This window comes from Vigna unguiculata, chromosome 7 (assembly GCF_004118075.2).
Source record: "Vigna unguiculata cultivar IT97K-499-35 chromosome 7, ASM411807v1, whole genome shotgun sequence".
Lineage (NCBI taxonomy): Eukaryota > Viridiplantae > Streptophyta > Magnoliopsida > Fabales > Fabaceae > Vigna > Vigna unguiculata.
Genome location: NC_040285.1, coordinates 34,729,495 through 34,756,049, shown reverse-complemented (window position 1 = coordinate 34,756,049; position 26,555 = coordinate 34,729,495). Strand labels below are relative to the sequence as shown.

The 26,555-nt window shown below is 28.0% G+C and overlaps 2 protein-coding genes across 2 annotated transcripts; both read left to right on the top strand.

The window, feature by feature from the left end:
• The first annotated feature begins 221 nt into the window (after window positions 1–221).
• Window positions 222–2,561, top strand: LOC114190548 (cytokinin hydroxylase-like). Its single transcript, XM_028079481.1, has 4 exons — window positions 222–589; window positions 714–943; window positions 1,083–1,697; window positions 1,796–2,561. The coding sequence occupies exons 1-4, from the start codon at window positions 307–309 to the stop codon at window positions 2,219–2,221; spliced, it is 1,554 nt and encodes a 517-aa protein (XP_027935282.1). The 5' UTR covers window positions 222–306; the 3' UTR covers window positions 2,222–2,561.
• An 11,733-nt stretch (window positions 2,562–14,294) lies between these two features.
• On the top strand, window positions 14,295–16,798 carry LOC114190937 (cytokinin hydroxylase-like). The gene is made up of 4 exons (XM_028080020.1): window positions 14,295–14,571; window positions 14,670–14,899; window positions 15,147–15,761; window positions 16,187–16,798. The coding sequence occupies exons 1-4, from the start codon at window positions 14,295–14,297 to the stop codon at window positions 16,610–16,612; spliced, it is 1,548 nt and encodes a 515-aa protein (XP_027935821.1). The 3' UTR covers window positions 16,613–16,798.
• Window positions 16,799–26,555: the final 9,757 nt, after the last annotated feature.

The following is a 26,555-nucleotide window of genomic DNA, read 5'->3' as shown; positions in this document are numbered from 1 at the left end:
AAATTTTAACTTCTAAACATAATTAAGCTATGTGGACAAAACTACAAAACAAAAACCGACCAAAAAAATGGACCAAAAAGGGAAAATGTTCAAACATGTCGTGATGGTCAAAAAGTCAACCCCGAGGAAAAGAAAAACTAGTATTAAAAGCAGAAGCTTAACAACTCGTTCCTTTCATAGTCAAAAGCCAGCCATCAATTCTTCTATTCAAAACCATCTCATATAAATACAGACATCACTATGTCCTACTTCACAACACAACCACAATCTTAGAAGCTCAAGTATAACTAAGAGAGAGTGAGAGAAATGGAGTTCGTAGGGCTCTATGGGGTTCTTGTTGCCTTCTATATCGTACTTTGTCTCTTCTTGTTCTTCATACTAACTTTTTCTTGGTGGGTTTTCCCTAACCAAAAACTTAAGATGCTTAAGAAATGTGGGTTGGAAGGGCCAACCCCTAGTTTTCCACTTGGAAACATTGAAGAGATGAAGAAAAAGAGTATCATTCAATCTTCAGTTGTTTCCTCAAATCTCCCACACGATATACACTCTTACGTTTTCCCTTACTTCTCTAGCTGGCAGAAGTCACATGGTAGGTTTCCTATATGTCATGTATATTATTCATGTTCATATTATTGAACAGAACATAATAACTCACTTCTCGATCGGTCATAATGAGGTCTTGTTAAGTATGCATTTTACTTTTTGTTGTGTAGGTAAAGTGTTTGTGTACTGGTTGGGCACGGAGCCATTTTTGTACATTGCAGAGCCAGAGTTTTTGAAGAAAATGTCGACAGTGGTGATGGCCAAAAGATGGGGCAAGCCAAGTGTGTTTAGAAATGACAGAGACCCTATGTTTGGGAGTGGTTTGGTCATGGTTGAAGGCAATGATTGGGTTCGTCACAGGCACATTGTTGCTCCCGCATTCAATCCCATTAACCTGAAGGTATCTCTCCATTACATTTTATTTGATTTTGGATGTTTGTCTCGTATAAAATCAATGTTTGGTGATTCTATTATTCTTTTGATGTTAATAAGCACGCGTCTGATTAGTTTTGCATTATCTTGTGTTATGTGATGTATAGGGAATGGCGAACATGATGGTTGAATCTACGAATCAAATGATTGATAGATGGGTTACCCAAATAAACTCTTTCAACCCCGAAATCGACGTGGAAAGTGAGATTATAACAACAGCCGGAGAGATCATAGCAAGAACAAGTTTTGGCATGAAAGATGACAATGCGAGAGATGTGTTCGACAAATTACGAGCCTTGCAAATGACCCTTTTTAAGACCAATCGATATGTGGGCGTTCCCTTTGGCAAGTATTTCAACGTAAAGAAAACCTTAGAGGCCAAGAAACTCGGAAAAGAAATCGACGAACTCTTGTTGTCCATCATAGAATCTCGGAAGAAGTCACCGACGAAAAATGGTCAGCAAGATTTGTTAGGTCTGTTGCTGCAAGGAAATCATGAGGTTGATGGCAGGTCAGGGAAGACGTTAACATCGCAGGAAGTTGTTGATGAATGCAAGACATTTTTCTTCGGAGGCCATGAGACCACAGCACTTGCCATCACGTGGACCTTGCTGCTTCTGGCCATGCACCCAGATTGGCAAAACCAGTTGAGAGATGAGATACGAGAAGTGATGGGTGGTGGTGACAAGCTTGATATCACATTGCTCTCTGGCTTAAAGAAGGTACGTTCTTTGATGCTTTTATAATATTTTGTCCATCGATATTTATTCTGGTATGATCCTGTGCAGAAAACTAAAAATCTCTTTGACCAAAAATGCAGATGAAGTGCGTGATGAATGAAGTTCTAAGACTGTACCCACCGGCACCAAATGTGCAGAGGCAAGCAAGAGAAGACATAAAGGTTGATGATGTAACAGTGCCGAATGGAACGAACATGTGGATAGATGTGGTGGCGATGCATCATGACCCTGAATTGTGGGGAAAGGATGCGAATGAGTTCAGGCCAGAGAGGTTCATGGATGATGTGAATGGTGGATGCAAGCACAAGATGGGGTTTTTGCCTTTTGGGTTTGGAGGGAGAATGTGTGTTGGTAGAAATTTGACCTTCATGGAGTATAAGATCGTGTTAAGTCTTGTTCTCTCTAGGTTTAGTTTTAAGGTTTCCCCTGACTACAAACATTCACCATCTATTATGCTCTCCCTCAGGCCTAGTCATGGACTTCCACTCATAGTTGAGCCCCTTTAGACATTCAACCCAATTTTTGTGGACTCTCGTAGTGACAGTTCATTATGTTCAGCCTCGTAGATTTCAGAAGTTCATCAATTTTACAGAGATGAGACGTGTAGACATTCATAATTAGGTTCCTTAACTCGATTGTTCATACAAGGTTAGCTGTATGGGTTTGTCAATGTTGGGAATCACTGAGAAATTTTGAGGTGGTGATGGTGAAGCTCTGTAATGTTTTTGCATCAACGTCACTACCTCTGCTATGTAGATTCAATTTCTGTCTTAAGTTCAGCAATCTCAGATCACTCCACCACAATGATTTATTCTTAGTAATACCCTCTTCTTTTAAGAATCTCCATCATCTGTTCTTAGATTCTACAATATTTTTCCGTAAATCTTGTGTTTCTGTTTCTAGTCTCCATTTTCATTTGACTTATTGGTCCTAATGTCTTTGTCCAATTAATTTCCCATACCAAATTTTAGCTTGGTGTTAGCTATGACCTTACAATCTAGTTCATCAAACATTCCGGAGTTACGGAAAAAACGTGTAAACATATAGATACTCGTAAGTTCAAAAGCATAAATAAGGATAAAAAACATATTCATCAAAATTTGAACCTTAATGCATCAACTATAACAAGATTTATCCACACTACAAATTTAATACACAAATTTGATTTTCAATTGATTCACATGCCAGGTCCAAACTCCTATCGCATAAACCAAAAGTTAACATTATATTTAAATGCTTAAAACCAAAACTATTTCAAATCCAAACTTGAGAAGCATGACCAAACTTCACAGTGTACCACATGCAAGAATACTTCTAACCTCTATGTTTCTTAATCTAGAATTCCCAGCCCATTTTTTGTCATAGCCTTCCTACAAGTAGACTTGCATCATGCATGGTTGATGGAGTGAGCATGGTTGCAGAAGCTCGAAATGAGATTAGAAATGAAGTTTCCACTCATTCAAATTCAAACTCTCAGGATTTGAAAGTCAAAAGAATCATGTTTCTAGTGTGACTTGCCACGACAAGGTTATGCTTAGTTATGAAGTCCAGACACAAATACGGACAAGAATATGACACGGACACGAACATGAAGATACGACTAGATTGAAAAACATAAGACACCGAATACGACATACATATACATATTAGTTTCAAACTTGCAATTAACACATTGTCAACTAAAACAAAAATAAATCTAATTTATCTATCTAATATCCAAAAAGGTAAAAAATAGTGATCATATAATATTTTTTCCTTATTTTTATAATCATAATAAAAACTGATGTAATAAATTTACAAGTTTATGAATTTTTTTAGAAAATCATTGAATATAAGATTATTAACATTGTGTTGTAGTAATGTCAAAATCATATTAAAAACAAAACATATCTTTTAAATTGGACACTTTATTGATATGTGTCGTACGAGTGTCGGTGTCCTATAAATGTCGAACACGGGACACATCATTCATGAGACATGTTTGGGCTTCATAAATGCTTAAGAGTGCATAAGGAGAAGCCTAATCTTATTTGGAGAGCAAGCTAGCACATAATTAAATTAAGTTAATCATAATTTTATCCTCCACACCAAAGTTCATCTTTCTAGGCCAAAATTAGACTATTAGATTCAAAGTTCAAAACAACCCAAATACAAGATCCAAAAAATCTTATACTACTTAACAAAAAATACAACTTATAAAATAAATCTATTATATATATATATATATATATATATATATATATAATAATAATAATAATGTTGGCCCATGAAAAAAAAAGAATTTGGCCCAGTCAACTCAAACGACACCCACTCTTATTGTTTCCATTTGCCTATGGTCATCATTTTGTAAATTAACTTCCCTTGTTTTGATTTTCCTTATTAATTAAAAAAATGTGAAGAAGAAACAAAAACACTAAAAAAAAATTGTCTATTACTTCAATTGGTTTAATCCTAGAGCAACCAAGATGGATTCCTCTGCAATTTCTCTTAATGTGAAGGAACAACATAAAAGTGAGTAAGAATGGAGAATTGTGTTTGGTGAAATTAAAAAACTTTTTTTTTAATTATTTTTGTGCACCCATCCATATATACCACCTCTACATTTTCTTTTAACTAATTTATTTCGGCCCAACCGTAAACTCAAACAATTCACAGCTCATGGGAAGCCGAAACTCTTTTTTACAAACTATACTACACATTCAATTATATACTACATTACATAAATCCTTTAATAGATTAATGTTTAAATATAAATTAAATTGAATCATCACTTTTAAATTTAATAACTTATTTATTAATGAAAAATTTCCTTAGAACAATCGTTTTTAATCTTCTATTAGATTATGTTAATGACTACTTTTTTACTCTAAAATTGACTAATGTTTTAGTATTAGAAATTATATTTATTGATATTACACCTTTTAACGAGATATAAAGACTTTCCTTTGTGTAAATAAATTGCACCAAAATAATGATTTTTGAAAGGGTAGCAGTTAAAACTCGAATTTATTACATTTGATGAAAAATGATTGTATTAATCACATAAGGACATATGCATAGACAATACTTAATCCTTTTTTTTTAATTGGTTACGAACGTCTATACATTTCATCTCCCATAATAAATTAATAAAATAACCATATATTTTTACCATGTAAAACTTGTTTTCAGTATTTTTATTAATTAATTGTAATAATTTTTGGAATGTTATATTTAAGATATTAAAAATATAAATTTATGAATAACTAATATCATTGATTCATGTTTTTGCCCTTATATATTTATAGGTAATAAAAAGTTCATTAGTTTATTCAATACGAATATGATAGTTATATATCAGGAAGGAAAAAAAAAGAATAAAATTACAGTGATCAATGGATGAAAGTAATAACAACCAAATGAATGATAATGAATGAGATGTATATTGGAGTTAAAAAGTCAACAAGAACAATGATAAGGTGATAACTAAAATAATAATAAAAACAATTATAACTGATGAAAATAATTGTAACACAGAAAATGATCCACCACAAACAAAATTTGATTATTTTATTATATTGCCTTTTAACCTAACACCTTCTTATAATTAATGATAAAAAAGAGTATATTTCATTAAAGCCATATTATAAGAAATGAAAAAAATCATATATTATTAGTATGCTAAATAATATGATAGGACAATATATCAGTCTTATTGTACGTTATATTTAAATGATTTAGGTAATATTAAGGTTTAAATACTTTTACAATCGCGAATATGGATACTACAGACCAAAGGATTCATGGAATTGTATGTCACAAGAACACCATTACCTTGGAAAGACACGAGACACGACTTCTATGGAGATACGCGTGGGAATGGAAATTGCAAAAAGGCCTTCCAAATTTAATAAATATAGTTTATAAGAAAATATTTTGAATTTTACCTTTTTTTAATTAAATTCAAACTCAAATTCATGCATACCTTATATGCAATTATAAAAACTCATACTTAAAACATTAAATTTTTACTGGTCATCAGTTTTGACCATTGAATTATTTATTAATCATAATTATGATTTGTCCATTGTTGAGAAAGTTTTCACTTTTCTATATTAGACATTTTCCTTCTCAAAGACAATATTTTGGAGTCTGGTCATCAATCTTGACCATGGAATTACTCGATTAATATATGTATGATTAATGGGTAACTTGCATATTCTTGGGGAATGACACACTTGTCAGTGAACATGAATAGTAAATGATATTATTATTAAATTTCATTTTATAATCAATTCACTTTATATCAAGTTGTTCAAGAAATATAAGATTGAGGCTAGTAAAAATATTAGTACTTGTAAATATTAAAATTTATGATGGTAAATATTATCCACATATATTTATTATTTGTTGATAACAAATATTTTAATATTCATATGTAAATGGATCGATGATCGATATTATAAATCTGTACTCGTAAATATATATTATTTACAAAAAATTTAAATTAATTTATATTTTATTAAGTTAAATTTAATTAAAATTAAAATTAAAATTTAATTTATATTTTATTATATTAAATTTAATTAAAAAAGTTATAATTTAATTATATTTCTTTTGTAATTTTAACTATATTTTATTTTAAAAATTTATAAAATATTTTTTTTAAAATATTTGCAGGTATTCACGAATATCGTAAACTTTTTTAAAATTTTCAGATATTTTATAAACAAATATCCGTAACGGTAGTAAGACGGATAATGAGTAGGTTCTCTTTTGTTATGGATTGAGTTGTGTATAAAATTATCTGTGTCTGACCTGTTTAAACCCGTTGACATTCTTATATAAGATTAGTTTTAAAACTCCTAATAAGTATATTTTGAGATACGAGACTTTCCACCAATATTTGATCCTAATAAACATTTATTTAAAAAGAAAAAAAATATAATAGTGTGAAATATTCATATACAAACCTTCTTTAACATACTACAAATTCACATTTTTGTTTAGAAAGACATTAAAATAAATGCTTGCACACGTTAATTACATCGATGAAGGAGCACCTAAGGTTTGTGAAAGATGAAAAAGGCAAATATTTAAATAATTTTACTAAATGTAATCATTAAAATGACTTATATTGGAGGTCAAAGTCAACCTTATATGCTTCTGTCAAAAATTAAAATTGGGAGCCAAAACTATTAAGCTACAAATATTGTCCCTTCAACTAACATATTGGCCAACCTTTGTGTGGTGGGTTATTAATTTCATTATTGCTAATTAAAATAATTCTTTGAATATGATAATTTAAGTTGTAAGAATTATGGAATTTTAATGATGACAAACGCGACCTATTCTATGCAGATTTCGTAAAATAAAGATCCATTGGATAAAGTAGGAGCACTTGTGTTGGCTATGAAAGCTTTTGCTTAATTAATGGGTTTATTGCGTAACAAACAATTATTTCATTAAACACGACCAACGTGATCGATTACAAATTAATAAATATACATTAGATTGATTAGTTCCAATTTTTATTTTTTCATTAATAAAATTTCGCGTATTTTTTTTTTTAAATTAAACATAAATGCCAACGTATTGCTTTGATTTTTATATGAATATTGCTTTGGTTACTTACAAAAGTTTTCATTTTTTGTTTTAATTTTTTCATTTATTAACATCTATTTTTTTCGTATAAATAGGATGACATTGTAATTTTTAAAGGAAAAAAAGTATTCAATACGAGGAAAACAATGTTGTTTTTTTTCCTTCTAGAGTTTGTTTATTGTATATCTCTCAATCTTCCTTATTCAAGACTCTAATTTGTAGATGAGGATTTTTTTTTCTCAAATTCTTCACCTTCTTTATGTTTCACCCTCAAAAAGGAAATGTTAAAATGAATAAGAGATACAAAATCTTAAAGAAGGCAAATATTTGCATCACATTAATCAATTTCCTTAAAATGAGTTCACTTTCAAAATAATATAATTTGCATCACATTCAGATATTGACATACGGTTACTTAAGGAATAATTCGTGACTTAAAGATGTAAATAATAGATAAAAATCAAAATAGAAATAGTTCCTCTTTATATATATATATATATATATATATATATATATATATATATATATATATATATATATATATATATATATATATATATATAAAAGAAACAACAAAGTCTTTTTATATAGAAGATCAAAATTAAAATGTAAAAATTCATTAGAAATAAAAAACAAAAAGAATGACAATCCTACTTAACTTTTAACACGTTAGTTAACATATCATATCCATGAATCTAATAAAATTTTTATTAAGAACAAAAAACTGTCTTCTATATCGATCATCATATAAAATCTTCAAATTTAGGAAGAATAAAATATTATTTAAACCTATTTTTATATTGGTGGATGGTTAAAAACCTAACTGTATAGATGAATAAAAAAGAAGAATATCCATCCTATTTATTAGATTGTGATAGTATTACTAAAAATGGTAATACTCTACTGGTTTTTGAATTAATCTAATTTTTATTTATATGCACGACACATTTATTTCAACAAAATAAACAGTAATATGAACTAATTATCCGAAATTTCTCTCTAGTTAAAAAATATAGATCAAAATCTGCTAAAATGGAAAAAAACCAACCTAATTGACTGTAGTTTTGGCAACAAGTTTTTCTAGAAAACCATATACGCACACGTTTTAGTCGCGGTTTGATCTTTCTTACAGTTTAATCAAATATTGATTCATAAATAGCTTTTTTTTTTTTTTTATCATTGGATTATTGGTGTGAAATATATATTATTTTTTCAATGTAATTAATGTTTCTAAAAATTTGACGGATTATCTTTTAACTTTTTCTTCCATATATTCTTTTATTCACAAAATTTGAATTTACTACTTTATTTGAAAAAATTAAATTCAATATCACTTAAATGTTGGCATTCATAAATCATAGTCACCTTATATTTAATATTAAAGTATTATGATTTCATTATGATTGATTTTAATTTTGGTGATGTCTTTCCAGTAAAGAATTAGAGTTAGTGTATGAAAAAAAAAAAAAAAGCTTGAAGAACGAAAGTGTTATGATTTTAAATGTGAATTTGCTTTATATGAAGTAAGAATGAGTCTTAAGACTCGTATATAATAAATATAACTTACATATTTAGTAGTTAAAAATTTTAAATCGAAAGTAATGTTTTAACTTTCTTATACGACTATGATTCATTGGTATCAGATTTTAGAATAATTTCTCCTAAGAAAACTGAGCAAAAAGTTTATTGTACTACGAAAGTTTTTGCTTGAACAAATTTGTTTGTGGCCAACGATAGAAGTGCTCTCTAAATGATAATAACAACAAAGCAAAGGAACTTACATGCAATGATATTATCAACGAAATTAGTTTATGTTTCTTTACTAAACAGAAAATACAAATTAATTTATGTTTTGAAAAATAATATTAAAAGAATATATATTATTAAGGATGCAGCTTTTGATTTTGTGTAAGATATATATATATATATATATATATATATATATATATATGTATATATATATATATGTATATATATATATATATGTATATATATATGTATATATATATATGTATATATGTATATATATATACTAGCGTAACACAGGCGCTATCGCGCATGTGTGTATGTATTTTTTAAATATGCATGATATTATATTAGTAGGTGATAATATTATAATGTTATTAAGTTAATATATATTTAAATTATATTTATTAAAAGTAAAATAAAATATATCAGAACAAATAAAAGAATAACCACTGGTAAATAAAGAAAAAGAGAAGAAGCAGAGACATCTGATTTTATAAAAAGTTTATAAAAGTAATGGTCAATTTTTAAAAATTTAATAAATTATTATATTTAAAGGTAAAATCAGTATTTTGAAAAGTGGACACAAAAAGGAGAATCCCCTTTATATATTGTTATAGATATATATATATGTATATATATATATATATATATATATATATATATATATATAAGCGTGTGAAGAAGAAGAAGAAAAAAGCACGTTTGTAATGTTGTAATAGATAGGAGTTGATCTGAAGTAAGTAGTTCCCAAATAAAAACGTTTCCACTCCACTCCGGTAAAATAGGTGATTTGGCCGACCACATTATGACCTCACGTTACTACTCTATTACCATTCGTCAACTCAAACTTTCATTTTTATTCATCACTTCTTTTCTAACTCTCATTTTTAATTTACTTAAATATATTTTATCCACAATCAAATTTTATTCACATGTCAAAAAAACTTCACCATAGTTAAACTCCACGTTTTTTCTTTTCTAAACTAATAACATTTTACTCATCCTACCCAACATAATAGAACCTGGATACTTTTGTACAATAATATAACTAACTTGTTTTTTTTTTTTCATACATATCTTTAATTTATATATAAAATATATGAAAATATTGCGATGCTGACTTCCAGATAGAAGTGACAACGATCGAAATAAACACGAATAATATATATATATATATATATATATATATAATTTCATTCACTTTAAAACAATTTATTTATTATTTATTTATTTACCATACTTGTATATATCCACAAATATTTTAAAAAAATATTTTATAAATTTTTAAAATAAAATTACAAAAAATATAAATTTAATTAAATACATTTTTAATTTTAACTAATAAATATAAATTAATTTTAAAATTAAATTAAATTTAAATTAATAAAATACATTAAATCTTAATTTAAACTTTTTTGCCAATAACAAATAACTTGACCGGTTTATAAACAATTAATAAATTACATATGGTTCATTACCCATAAATAATACTCAATATTAATTTTTCATTTGCGAATTTTATCTACAAATTAATTTTTGACATCCCTCCTTGAGTGTCACCGACCATATAACATAGCTCATTCAATTTGTTTTCTACATTATTCTTTTGTTTCCTCAACTTCCGTACAAAAACATAGTACCTAAGTACACTTTTTTTTTTTTTTTTCATTTTGAGGCAAACGTAATCAATTTTTTTCAAGTAATTAATATAAGTGCTGAAACAATAAATTTAAGTTAGTTTAATCCCTTAAGTTACAAAAATAAATACTTAAACTCTTGTTCATTTTAAATATCGAGATCATAAAGAGGAAAAAAAGAGAGGAAGATGATCGTGCTACACATCTCTCTATATATAACATGAATATTATGTATTTTTAAAAGTAAACGCTTTTTAAATATTCATTTATTGAATATTGTCTGAGTCTTCTGAAATATAATAACTACTTCTCATATGGTATACTATGACTACATAATTATTTTTAATGAACACCGAGATAACAACATAAGAAAAAGAAGAGACACTGCCAAAAACAACTAATACAGTCTAATAATCTCACTTACAGAAAATGTTAGGAGAAAGTATGAAGTAACATTCACATGTTCTAAAGAGTCATACGAGTGCGGAACAAGTATATTCAGAAACACAACAACAAGATAATAATTATTATATAACAAAAGTTGAAATAAAAAAAATAAAATTTACTGCATAAAATAGGCCTTATATTCTTTTTATTGGCATAATTTTTAACTAAAAAATGGATCTAGATGAGACTCAATTACATGTTTGAAGTGTATATTTTTCACAACACTTTTTTTATCTATCTCAAATTTCTGTGTGTGTGTATATATATATATATATATATATATATATATATATATATATATATATATATATATATATATATATATATATATATATATATATATATATATATATATATATATATATATATATATATATATATATATATGTCAAAAATATATGTATTTGTGGGTATTCACGGATAAATTCTGCAATGGGTAGAAATTAGATATCTACGAATAACAAGTATTTTTTATACCCGCATGTTAATAGGGTGGATATGAGTATTATAGTATTCGTATCCGTAGATATCTGCACTTTCTACATCCTAATTTAAATTAGAACAGAATGATTAAAATATTATCATATTAATTTTGAATGAATTATTTTTTATCAATTAATTTTTTTTTTTTAAAAACTTGTTTTTTATAAACTATCATTCATCACAAATTACTATTCAACGGCCGAGTAACAAAATTATTATTCATAAAAATAATAAACACTCAAAGGACTACTTTAAATATTAAAATGACATTATTTATAATTCTGAGGATTGATATACTTTGAAGCTACATATATTTCATGTTTGAAATATCTCATATATTGTATATAAGAAAAAAGAAAAAAAATATGGGGGGCAATCGATGAGGCAAGAACTAAACCGTCAATTTTTTTATTTTTCCGTTTTTATCTCAACTAGTATTTTAACTTGAACATTTCACGAGATTTAAAAAAAAAATATTTATAATTATATACGGAGAAGATTCTTTATTTTCTGTTTATAATTATTATTTTATTTTATCTTTTACAATAAATTATTATTATTTTAAAAAAAATAACAATTACTTTAATATATTTTTTATAACACTGTTTTAATACTTTTTTTCTTTTTCTTTTCCGTTCATAAGCAATTATTTTCTCTTCTTTTCTCTCTTCATTTTACTTTATTCCTATAAATATAAATTTACTCACTTTAAATATTAACTTAATGAGATTATAATATCATCATCATCTCTGATAATAAAATATCAAATATATTTAAAGATGATAATAAAATATTAAATATATTTAAAAAATACATACAGACAGACAAATGTGATCATATCTGTATTTATCCTAATATTTCTAAAATAAATTTATGTTTATATAAATATTTTATTTAGTGAAATTAAATAATGATATTCTGATTATAAAACTATATTTAGGTTGTTTATATATTTTTTAATAAAATATATTTTATTAGGTAATTGTTTTAAATAATATATGATAATTGAGTTAATCAAAATAGAAAAATATAATTTAAATAAAGTAAATTAATAGTTTTACATATATTATATATTCTATTTCAACACATAATTTTTTAATACAATATTTAAATTAAAGAAAATTAATAATAGTAATAATAATAATATTATTATTATTACTACTAATTAGTAATTATAGAAAATATTTGAATATAATATAAATATATATTAAATAATAATATTAAAATTAATAATCAAAGAAATAAGTTAAAATAGCATATAATTAATGATTGCATAATTATAATAGTAATAATAACATTAATAACATAATGATAAAAAAATGAAGATCAAATATAATTATTGAAGAAACATATAATACTAATAGTAATGAGAATTGTATTAATAATTACGAAAAAAATTAAAATAAGATATTAATTATTCAATAATTTATTAATTATATATATATATTTTCTGATTAGAAACGTATGGACATTGAAACTTTATATTCTATTTTTGGAGAAATATTATACAGTAAAAATACAGGTATTTTAATGATAATAGTATAAACAATATTTGAATAAAATATAATAAAATAAAATAAAATAATGAAACAGATTCAAAATAAATAATATAATTAATTGATTTTTTAACAATGTAAATAATTAATGGTTGTAAACGTATGAACTTAGAAAATGAATACTTACATATAAGTAAACATCATAAATGAAATATTAATATGAATGTTTATAATTAAAAATTAGAAATTATTAATAAATGTTTACAAATTATATGTTGTTATTATTTATCATAAAAGTAAAGATCAAAAGGAATTTGATTTTGGAGTATGTTTGGAGGGAAGATTTTCAAAATTTTGGTTGGAGAGTTATTTTTTTTAGTGTGTCTTAGGTTTTTGGATCAATAAGTAGTTTTTAAGAGTCTCGTAAGAAGATAATGTTGTTACTTTACATTTTTATAAGCATATATACTTAAAAGTTTTTCATATTTTCTGTGAAGAAAACCATTGATCAACAATCTAGTTAATTCAACTTTAATTTACAGAGAATAATACAAATAATTTAATGATTACCTCTATGTATTTATTTAATGAGAACGCTAAGGTTTAGTTGTAAAGATATGAGATGGTGTAAATTTAACTTCTATATTAATAATCGGGAGTTATAAGGTTAGTTTTAAATGATTAGGAAAGATATAGATTCAACTATCTCACTAACAAAACAAAATAGTAACAAGTAACCATGCCCATGCCCGATAAAGGAAAAAAAAAAACCCCACTTCAGTTTTTATCTGAATTCCAATGTGGTCCAGTCGTAGAGGTCCAGCCGAAAATGTTCAAAAGCAAAAAATGGCTAAAAATGTTCAAAAGCAAAAAAACTACGACCAATAATATATGCGTTTGACACGAAAACGAAAGTTGGACCGAAACGGAAAGAAAATATTCAAATATAATGAAAGGGTCAAAATGTTCGAAGTGTCTCAAAGTATAGTAATCACAAATGTGCTACTACTCGTTTACGAAGTCAAATCCACGAATTCTACTACTCAATATGCCTCCTATAAATACCAATACAGCACTTTGCTTCCAACAACACAACCAAACACTATATTGAACCGATACACAGAAATAAGAGATATAGTGCTACAAAGCTTAATACAGAAATACACAAAAAGAGAGAGGAAGAGATGGAGTTTCTAGGGCTAGCTGGGATTCTTCTTGCCTTCTCCGCAGCACTTTGCCTTTTCTTGCTCTTGATACTAACATTTTCTTGGTGGGTTTTCCCTAACCAAACGCTTAACAAGCTTAAGAAATGTGGGTTGGGAGGACCAATCCCAAGTTTTCCTCTTGGAAACATTAACGAGATGAAAAAAAAGAATAACATTTCAGTTGCATCCTCAAATCTCACTCATGATATACACTCTAACGTTTTCCCATACTTTTCTAGCTGGCAGAAATCACATGGTAAGCCTACTGTGTCATATATCATTGCAATTTTTTGTTTGTTTGTTTTGTTTTTTCCCGCAAACACCCCTCTTAGGTTTTTGTTTTTTTTGGTGTAGGTAAAGTTTTCGTGTACTGGTTGGGGACGGAGCCATTCCTGTACGTTGCAGAGCCAGAGTTCTTGAAGAAAATGTCGACGGTGGTGATGGCGAAGCGATGGGGAAAACCAAGTGTGTTTAGAACTGACAGAGACCCCATGTTTGGGAGTGGCTTGGTCATGGTTGAGGGCAACGAATGGGTTCGTCACAGGCACATTGTTGCCCCTGCCTTCAATCCCATTAACTTGAAGGTATCCTAAAATTTCAAGACTTACTCATCCAATTCTACACAACTTCAATCCCATTAACTAGTTAATATGTTTTTCACGTTTAAAACATAAAATATAACCATGTAAGGATACAGAAACTACTCCGAAATCAATGACTCACCACCAAACAAATTCAATTAATATTCTATTGTTGCTTTGACGTCAAACGTTTGATGTCTGCTTTGGCCAAAAGCATATATTCTGACTAGTTGTTGCATTTTATCCACAGGACATGGCAAACATGATGGTTGATTCCACGAATCAAATGATAGACAGATGGTTTACCCGAATAAACTCTGGGAACCCCGAAATCGACGTGGAGAGAGAGATCATAGCAACAGCCGGAGAGATCATAGCAAGAACAAGTTTTGGCATGAAAGATGACAATGCGAGAGATGTTTTCGACAAATTACGAGCCTTGCAAATGACACTTTTTAAGACAAATCGATATGTGGGTGTTCCCTTTGGCAAGTATTTCAACGTAAGGAAAACCTTAGAGGCCAAGAGACTGGGCAAAGAAATCGACAAACTCTTGTTGTCCATCATAGAATCTCGGAGGAAGTCACCGACGAAAAATGGTCAGCAAGATCTGTTAGGTCTGTTGCTGCAAGGAAATCATGAGGTTGATGGGAGGTCAGGGAAGACGTTAACATCGCGAGAAGTTGTTGATGAATGCAAGACCTTCTTCTTCGGAGGCCATGAAACCACAGCACTTGCCATCACGTGGACCTTGCTGCTTCTGGCCATGCACCCAGATTGGCAAAACCAGTTGAGAGACGAGATACGAGAGGTGGTGGGGAACACTCAAGAACTTGATATCTCTATGCTCGCTGGTTTAAAAAAGGTATAAAAAATTTTGTTTCCATTTATTGTTTTTCCTTTGAATAATTGGGATGCAGGTATATTGTGTACCTCCCTATCCCTGGGTCAATATCGCACTATTAACTCGTGAGAATTGAGATGCCACACACAACAAAGTGTCACTTTCTTTATAACTTTATTTAGTTTACAGAGTGAAGTGGGAGCCTTTCCAACCCTGACGTGGTTTGTCTTTATAATTGACACTTGATTACAACAATGACTTTAAACACATACGTAGGGTCTCTTTCCTTTTCATTTTTAATAACCAGTAAATTAAAAGCAGCACGTGCTCATTAGAAAATGAACAGGATATTTATGTTGACGCAAAAAAAAAAAAAAGGCAAGACACGTTTTTGGATTTTACTAGGACGACTTTTCTGTTAATTAATTGAAAATTGTTGCATGCAGATGAAGTGCGTGATGAATGAAGTTCTAAGACTGTACCCACCGGCACCAAATGTGCAGAGGCAAGCAAGAGAAGACATAAAGGTTGATGACGTAACAGTGCCGAATGGAACGAACATGTGGATAGACGTGGTGGCGATGCATCATGACCCTGAATTGTGGGGAAAGGATGCGAATGAGTTCAGGCCAGAGAGGTTCATGGATGATGTGAATGGTGGATGCAAGCACAAGATGGGGTTTTTGCCTTTTGGGTTTGGAGGGAGAATGTGTGTTGGTAGAAATTTGACCTTCATGGAGTATAAGATAGTGCTAACCCTTCTTCTCTCTAGGTTCACTTTTAAGATTTCCCCTGGTTACAATCACTCACCAGCGATTATGCTCTCCCTAAGGCCTACCTATGGTCTTCCACTCATTGTTCATCCACTTTAGAAAATTTCAACCCAATGTTACAAAATTTAACTCATTGGTTTGAAGAATCGGGATTAATTCCCTCACCACCGGCCATGATGCATCCAAATTTATTCATAGATCTGTGTACCGTTGATCCTGTGCATTTCTGATTTGTCTATCAATATATTTCTATGCATGGAATCTAGCTAGCTCATTAGATATAGATCCCTACATTTATCAAGCACGTGCTGAAACTTGTTTTTAAATTCAAGCACTTCCGATCCAAGTAAAAATAAATAGAGAAAAATACCGTGTAAATCCAACTTTTCAAAATACCACACATTAATATTATGTTTAGTAAAACAGTTCAGCGACCTTTTTTTGTCCTTTCTTCTAACTTATCCACTAAAGTAATCTTATCATTTTTGTGTCTTACTCTTATCTTCTCTTCTAATTTTATCACTGAATTAACTTTAGAAAAAAATTATTTGATACTATTTGATAATTTTTATAAAAATAAAGTTAATTTTATATTTCTAAAAAAAAGAAAGTAAATAATAGTGAAGATGGTATCAAATGATAATAAAAGAAGTATGATCTCACATAACTTTATGATTCCGGATTAATAATATATAATAAATCATATTTCTAATATTAAGTTATATATCGATAATAAATTGATTTTAAATTAAGAAAAGCTTAAATATAATTTTGAATTAATTAATAATATCAAAGTATATATCTTATACACGGACAAAAATTATAATGAATAATTATTTTTTTTCTCAAAAATCTCATATATGAATTTCTGGTTCTAATTGCTATGGATGATGTTTCACTTTCTAGCTAATGATTGGAATAATAGTACTCAATTGAATTAGTGGATTCGGCCCTATACTAATAATTATGTTCACCATAAAACAAAATTCATATTTTGGTAATTATCCATAGTTTTGGTTCAGAACTGTGATTTATCTTACAGAAGAAAATAATATTTGCATTATAGTTTGTAAACTAATTTTAAAAACTGCATATAAAAATTAATATATAAGAAATGTAATGTCAAGCATTTAACCTACAAATAATTTTAAAACCATTAAATTAGAGGATTGATAATTTCTCCTGAAATAATTTTTTTTGAGTAATTTCATCATTTCCCGTCCCGTCACTTTCTATATTATAGTTGATACCAAATGTCAAACTTTTACGCTTAAGGCATCAAAAGTTATATAGTATAAAATTAATCAAATAAACTATTAGTTGTTGTTTTATTGCACACACCGAAGTAATTACTATTTAAAATGTAAATGTATATAATAAACTGACAAATGTCCAATTTGTATAAAATTTTCAATACAGGATAAAATTGCAATAGGTTTAATGAATCTATTAAAAAGAACAATTTCTTTAATATATTTGTCAGTGTACTTGTATTGTTTTTCGGGTACCCGTGTCAATAATTATGAAGTGTTTGATGATTTGTTAATCATGATTAATAATTTAAAAATGAACTAAATAAACATTTTTTATATTAAAAAAATATTACAATTAAGAAGCATAAGTCACCATTCATCAGCTATTGTTAGTTCTTCTGAAAAAAAGTTTCATATTATAATTTTATGGTACAAAAAATTGATTAGTTTTATATTATATTTTAAATTATAATAATACTAATAATTAAAGTAATAAATAATGAAAAATCACTAAAAAATACTATTGGAATATGCTTTTTCATAATGAATTCACATAACATAATGTGATGAATTTAAAATAGATTCAACAAATAAATTACTTGTACGAAAAATTCGTTACATATTAGTTGTAATAAACAATTCAATATTTTTAAATAAATTCAATCGTTAGGAACAAAATTTTAAAAAATAAGGTATACAAATTATTGTAATAAGTAGTAGATTCTAAATATTTAACTATATTTTATTCAAACTTATTATTGCATAATTCGTATGGAAAGCAATTATGAATAACCTGTAAATATCCATGAAGTTTATTCGATAAACATTTACGAAGTTAGATTTGAGATAGAAATAAATAACAAATAAATATGTCAGTAATAAAATAACAATTATATTTTATGAGTATTGAATGTTATAGGTGTTTGTTTTCAAATATTTTCAAATATGTTATTGTACAATACATATTTAGTAGTATTGGTTACATTTTCATACTGATCCAAGATAAATATTTTTAATTTTTTTAAATTTTTATTATACGAATAACACTGTATAGTTAATCATGTGTGAAAATTGAACGTGAAAGATACAATCAACTTTCGAAAGAGATGACTCTTACATTAAATGTCATGACAAGACGTAGATATATTATAAATTATGTTCTTTAAATTTGAAAGGTAATTATGAGTTAGAAAGGACCAAATTTATTATTGGGAGAAATATTTTCTGATCAATATTTTTTAAAACGTAATTATATTGACAAAAATTATATAGAATATTTACTTAATCAATTTTTTTTTAAATATATTGAATACACCATAGAAGAAGAAAAAAATTACTAATAATATATAAAACAAGCTATTAGCTACATATATATATATATATATATATATATATATATATATATATATATATATATATATATATATATATATATATATATATATATATATATATATATATATATATATGAAAACACAAATTTATTTAATCAATTAAAAGTACAACTTTTTAATATGCTTAATTTTTTTTTTTTAAAAGTAAGGTATATTACTAGCAAGTGTTTCTACAAATTTTTTATCATTACTTTAAAATATATTAATAAATTATAATAAATCATCTTAAAATATATTGATTATATATCTTGTTAAGGAATTTCAACTAAGAAAATTGAGTAAGATATATATTGCAAACGTATGTGAAGATAAAAAAGATAAAAATACATATATGAACACATATATATTAAGTAAAATAAATTGTATTAGAGAATAAACAAAATCTAAATTATAGAATTTTATATAAATAATGAAAATCAAGCAATAAATTTGATGAAGTGATGACTATAATCATTAAATAACTTTACTCGCATTGAGATTGGAGAAGGTATGAGTAGGATCTATCATCACTACAAACTCGTACCCACCTCATATCCAATATCCAATGCTATATCTTCTAAGTGCCCATTTTTTTGTTCTTTCTCAAAAAGTAGAGGCTCTAATTATAGGATATAATGCCCTCACTCATATAAACTTTTTGTCCTGCTCATAAAAAGGTACAATTATTTCTTAATCTTTGAATTTAGAACCTTATGCTAAAATTAAAGTTGCCTTTTCTACATTAATTATCATAAACAATATAATTGGTCCAAGTTAAATTAGGCCTCGAAATGTGCTAGACTAGGAATGTCAATGGAGCGGGTAGGGTACGGATAGTAATTCCTCCATACTTTACCCGTTAGATAAATATATGTCCCGTACCTGTACTTATATTCGTCGGGTATCCGTTATGTAGGTATCCGCCTATTTTTTTCATATTCTATGAGTATCCATGGGTACTCACGAGTATTTACAAAATTATTTAAAAAACAAGTATTTAATAATATATTCAAATAAAATAAAATATCACTGTCATAAATTTTAAATAGTTTAAATAAACTCAAGTCCAAATAATTATAAAAATAAATATAAAATGACGTTCAACACAATGAAAATTATTTAATTAATGTTTTGATCAACAAACTCACTTTATCCGATTGAGTCCTGAAAAATAAACACAATAAACAAATAATAAACCTCAATTGTCACGTGCCAAATATTCTTATTTTGATTCATCATTTGACAACAAGCATACTATAATATGCCCAATTTCAAAGAAAGGAAAAAGAAGAATGTCAAGGAGTGTACCTGGAAGAAGACAACGTACCAATACTTGAAGCTGGAAGAATGAAGACAGAAGACAAGATGTACAGAAATTAGGTCAAAATGTTTTTTACTAATATATATATATATATATATATATATATGTGTATATATATATATATATACACATATATATATATGTATATGTATATATATATATATATATGTATATGTATATGTATATATATGTATATGTATATATATATATATACATATACATATATATACATATACATATACATATATATATATATATATATATATAAGGGTATTTTTGTGAATTAAAGTTTAGCGGGTACATGTATCTACGGATATGGATATTATGATAATTGTACCCGCCCTGTATGATAACATGCGAGTATCAAAAATATCTGGACCCGCAGATAGCGGATATCCAATTTTAATATCCATTTTTTACCCGTTGCAGGTTTTATCCGCAGATACCCGCAATTACAGATTTTTTTTAACATCCCTACTCTAGAATCCTTAAATTCATATTCAATCCGGTCATAATTAATTTAATTTAGTACTTGTGTTCATATTATAATATTGTACTCATGTATCAGATTCGAAATCAATGCTTTTGCAGCAATGCAGACATAAAAACTTGTTTAAAGGGTTGAAAATTCACATAATTAAACATATAGAATCAAATTATAATATTTAATCTTTATATATATAGACTTGTAACAAAAATCACATAAAGAATTTATAGTTGTGTTTCTTTTAATTCCTTTTTTGAACAACTTTAATTAGAAAGCTGAAATCTGAAACAAGTAAGAGATTATCTGCTGTTAAAGGCAGAGTTATTGTTTACGCAGCTAACCTTATGCTTCACACTTTTATTTTCATACTTTCTCATAAACCGTGTGGTTGACTAAAAGCCCATCCTTGTTGACCTAATTTCAATTCTTTGAATAGAGAGTCACTTTTAGAATTAGCTTTGTGATGGTTCTCATTGGAGGTTTACAAAAAATTATATTTAATGATAGTTTTTTTTTTTTTCTTTTGAAGTTTTTTGACTTTGAAGTACGTACGGTTATGTCGTTTTACGTCTTACTAATTTAACTCAATTATGAATTAAGAATGAAATTAGCAGCAAAGATTGAACTCATCATATTAAACAGACACTTTATTAAAGAAAAAACTTTGTCCCCCGTCCACAAAAAAAGAAGAAGTGTGCATAAAATAAAGAAGATTCACGCATGCATATAATGTTGATGAAAAAGGTGACACGAAGTCTTCTGATTTCCGTGTTGAAAGTTGATGATCACCTACATGCATTCTTAAGTGGAATTTTATCCAATCCACAAAAAACAAAATGTTGTAAAAATTCAAATGATTCAAAATGTGTAAAATTATGCATGTGGTGTGTGTTTTTGTCCTTGTGAACGAGTGTATATTGATATAGAGCGTGAAAAATGAAGACAAAGATATGGGAACAAATGAGAAGCCGCATTTTGATAGGCTAATGTTGTAGTGTGTAATAACTGTTGTTACTGTATACTTGTGAAATGATTTCGTACATTTTGATACGCTTACGTCGTTTAGGTTATTGTACCTTCGACTTCGATAAAACCCATGAAAAAACCCTAATGTCATTTTCAATAAAATTGACGTCCACTAATTATTTTTTGTTTGGTATGAAAAGAAAGGAATATATTGGGGGCTTGGATATGGATATGGATACCTAATTTGGCCAAGGAGCACTGAAATGTTGTTTTTGAGAGGCATTTTCACCAGATTCGCTTCACGTCGAGTTGTAGAATGGAAAATAATAAACTTAGGTTTGTGGGAGTGAAAAGAAAAACATAGAGATAAGATAAACAAAAATTGAGTGCATGCTTTCAGAATATAATCTTCCTTCTAGGTTTTAGGATCAGATTTTCTTGTAAAGGTTATAAGTAGATTTTGGTGGGAATAAGTCTAAAAAATAATATATAAAAAAAACTTATATATTTATTATCTTAATACTTTAGATTGAACATAATATATTGATTTTCTTATATAAAATGTTTATGAAAAGTTAATCGTAGAAGGGAAGGAATGGAGAAGGATGGATGATAATGGGTGATGATAGGTATCTTAAACAATGAGATTGTGTTGTTGGAGAAGAAAAAGATTAGAGAGGGATAAGAGGATTTTGACTAACACGTGATAATTTTTGTGATTTTATGAAGATACAACAACATTAATTCTATTTAAAGAGATATAAAAATTTAATTGAGAAAAAAAGGTATTTAAACAAAAGTGAATTATAAATTTAAATATAAAAAATAAATTATTAATTAAATATTTTTAATGCAAATAAGTATTTAAACTTTATTTTGAAATAACTTAAAATGAAGATTTTAATTAATTGAAAGAACATATAAAATAAGGATAGTGTTCAGAATACCTTTTCCTAAAAAGGTGTTTATATTAACCGATATAATTATTAATAAAAGTTTACATTAACAAAACAGCTGGATTATTTAGTTCAAAGATATTGCACGATAACAAACAAAAACAAACATGTAATGATAGGTTTAAAATTAATTGGCATTAACATTAATTAAACGGTAAAAATATATAATATACATTTTGGCTAAATTTAATTTATGTTAATGTGACAAAAAAGTGTAAATATTTATGTTTACAAAATTCTAAGTTGGAAAGGGTATCCATTTTTCCACTAAGAAATATGATGATAGTTGAGAAAGAAAACAAAATATATAAATATTTTTGGTCAATGTAATGTAACTTTTTTTTAGGATGTAAATTTTCGTATATAAATTTTTTTGGTTAAAAAATATTGGTTGAGAAATTGAAAATAAATTATTTTTTAAAATATGAATAAATTACAAATTTTATTTAATAATTTTCAATAAAAATTACAAATCGATTAAAGAAAAACCCAACAAATAGAATTATTTGGAAAAATAAATAAATGTTAATATAAGGGTAAATCAGTAATTTACCAAATCATCCTACAAATCAATTATTCTATTCTCATTTCACACTTATCTCCTCTTTAAGTTTTCACTACAAATCATCGCAAACCACTTAAAATAAGTATACACAATCTTTGTCAATCATCTCATATCAATCCTCACAAATATCTACAAATAGTAAATAGCCTATGCCAAACAATGACTAAGTCTTGGATTTTCTTTTGTAGGCTTTTATAGAGGTATTGGATTCCCACAAGTTTTGAAAATATGATTTTTTTTTTTTTATTAAGATCAACCTTTAATTTTGATGTTTGGTGCTTATGATAGAATTCTTAAGAATAAATCATAGCAAGTCTAGGATGTGATCTTCATTTAAAAAAGAAAAAAAAAAAAACTAAATCGTGACTTTGTATCTTGAATTATCTAATTTAAAAGAAATACGAAAGCTAATGTAGAGATCTTCATTGTTAATGCTTTTTAAAATATATGCTAAGAGTTACCACACAACTAACTTGCACCTTTTTACCAACGGTCTTTACTAGTAGCCTCACGAAAAAAAAAAAGAAAAAAGAAATAAAGCATCTATATCAAGGGTATAAAAGAGAAAACATGGATGTCTAGGAAATAAAAATCTTTGTAGATTTGTCTTAAGAAACCGGTGTAGTGAAAACATTGGAATAATTTTCAACAAATATGTTTTGTCTTATATTTTTCAACAAAAAAAGTTTTAAGTTTAATTAAATCTTACAAAATCGACTTGTAAGATAAAGTTTATCTGACTTATATATTTTAAATTCATCTTATCTTTGATCGATGTATATTTCCAATATATTCCCTCACACCGAGACATATACTTTTTAAGTGTGGAACTAGAAATTAATGAGCAGTCGATAACGGTTCAATAGCAGGTGTCATAATAAGCTCAATAAATAATAAATATCGCTAAGATAGACTCAAACTCATGACTTTGATATTATATTAAGAAGTAGATTTTAAACCTAACTCAACTTTACAAAATTGACTTGTAAGATAAGATTTGTACTCACTTATATACTTTACATTCGTCTTATCTCTATTCGATATTGGATCTCCAATATTTATTTCCACTTGAGAGAAATATTTATAAACGTCCTTTACATTGAATTATCAAGGTTTGCAACACTTTTTTTTTTTAAATGAAAATAACACTTTTTTGAATTATTAAGGCTATATCATTTATCAATAATCATATTAAAACTGGAGAGTTCCTTTCCACCAAATAAAACCAACACTTCTAATACTGGAATTAGGCAACTTATTAACATATTTGCTAGATTGAGTGCGTGTGTGACCAAATCCCTAATGTCTCGTCCAAGCAAGGAAATAAGAAAGTGTGACCTTTTTGTCATTAACAATTTTCACTGCACAAAGGGCAGACTAACTTTCGGTAATAACATATATTTATTAAACGTTTTTATGTTGGACTGATGAAAATAATGTCTTGATAAGTCGAACATCGCCTAGGATAACCAAGGGGTGGGTGGTAGTGACTATATGATGGGTTCTAAGTTCATGATATTATGGGTTCTAAGTTCATGATCTTCCTTGCCCCAAGTCAAAAACACTTTGAACCAATGTTTGACTTCTCTCATTCTCTTGTAATAGAGTGTTGTGAGGTGTAGTTAAATTCTTGCTCTGAAGGGTGTGGGTGTACTTTGAACCAATGTTTGACTTCTCTCATTCTGTGTGTTTTATGTGTGTTGTACAAATTTGCACATAGTGATTATTCTCTGTGATTGTGGATTTTCTCTGTATTTGAAGTTTCCACATTATATTTTTGTGTTCTCTAGGTTAATCTTATTTCTCTGTTAATAGAGTGATTCTTGGAGATAAAAACGGTAATGTTTTTAATTGATGATGCGTTTTCTCCAATAGTGGTATCAAAGCTATGGTTCGGTAGGATGTTCTTAGTATGTTATGTGGTTGCAACGTAGTATAATCTTCCATGTCAGAAAAGATTAATTCCTTGTTAAAAAATCATCCTTGGTTGCTGAAGTTGCTGAAGTTGCAATGAGAAATTTGATGAAAGAATCATTGTCAGTGTTGTGTTAATGCAATGAATCTGCAGCTGGGTTCGTGGAGGTGTAGATCTGTAGTGGAGTTCGTGTGTGGCGAGATGGTCCTGGATCTGCGGAGGACATTGCAGTTGGTGCTTGCATGGCCCGGTGAGTGATGTACGATGGAAATCTGATTTGTGAGTCACAATTTGCGGCATGTGCGTGGAGGAAGTGCTCTGCGGTTTACAGATCTGCTTCAACGAGAGTCAATGGTGGTGCTATGTCAACAGGCGTTACGTCAACGAGTGTTGCGTCTTCGGCAGGGAGTCAAATGGCACGGTACTTGCGAAGTGCAGATGTTCAATCTGTGGCTTTTCGCAATGTTCGGTGGTTTTGTGTCGTAGGTTACGACATGGTTCCGACGAAGGGTGTATGGTGTTAGCATTGGCTAATATTTATGCAAGGTGTGTGGTGATTACACACGGACATTGATTAACATTGATGCAGGGTGCATGAAACTCTTGGGATGACTTAATTCGGAGTGGAAATTCTTGGGATGGTTTGATTCCAAGTGGAAAATCTTGGGATGGTTTGATTTCAAGTGAAAATTCTTCGGATGATTTGATTCCAAGTGAAAATTCTTCGAATGGTTTGGTTCCAAATGGAAATTCTTGGGATGGTTTAATTCCAAGTGGAAATTCTTTGGATGGTTTGATTCCGAGTGAAAATTCTTGGGATAGTTGGATTCCAAGTAGAAAATCTTGGGATGGTTTGATTCCATGTGAAAATTCTTGGGATAGTTTGATTCCAAGTGAAAATTCTCGAGACGACTTGATTCCAAGTGACACTCCTTATGATGGAGTATGATTGCTAGTATAGGTAATGGAAATATGTTTATTTTAATTATGGTGGAGAATGTTGGGCTGATGAAAATAACATGTCTTGAAAAGTCCTACATCACCTAGGATAACTAAAGGGGTGAATGTTAGTAACTATATAATGGGCTTTAAGTCCATGATGTTCCTTGCCCCAAGTTGAAGACACTTTGAGCCAGTGTTTGACTTTTCTTATTCTCTTGTGATAGAGTGTTGTGAGATGTAGCTAAATTCTTACTCTGAAGGGTG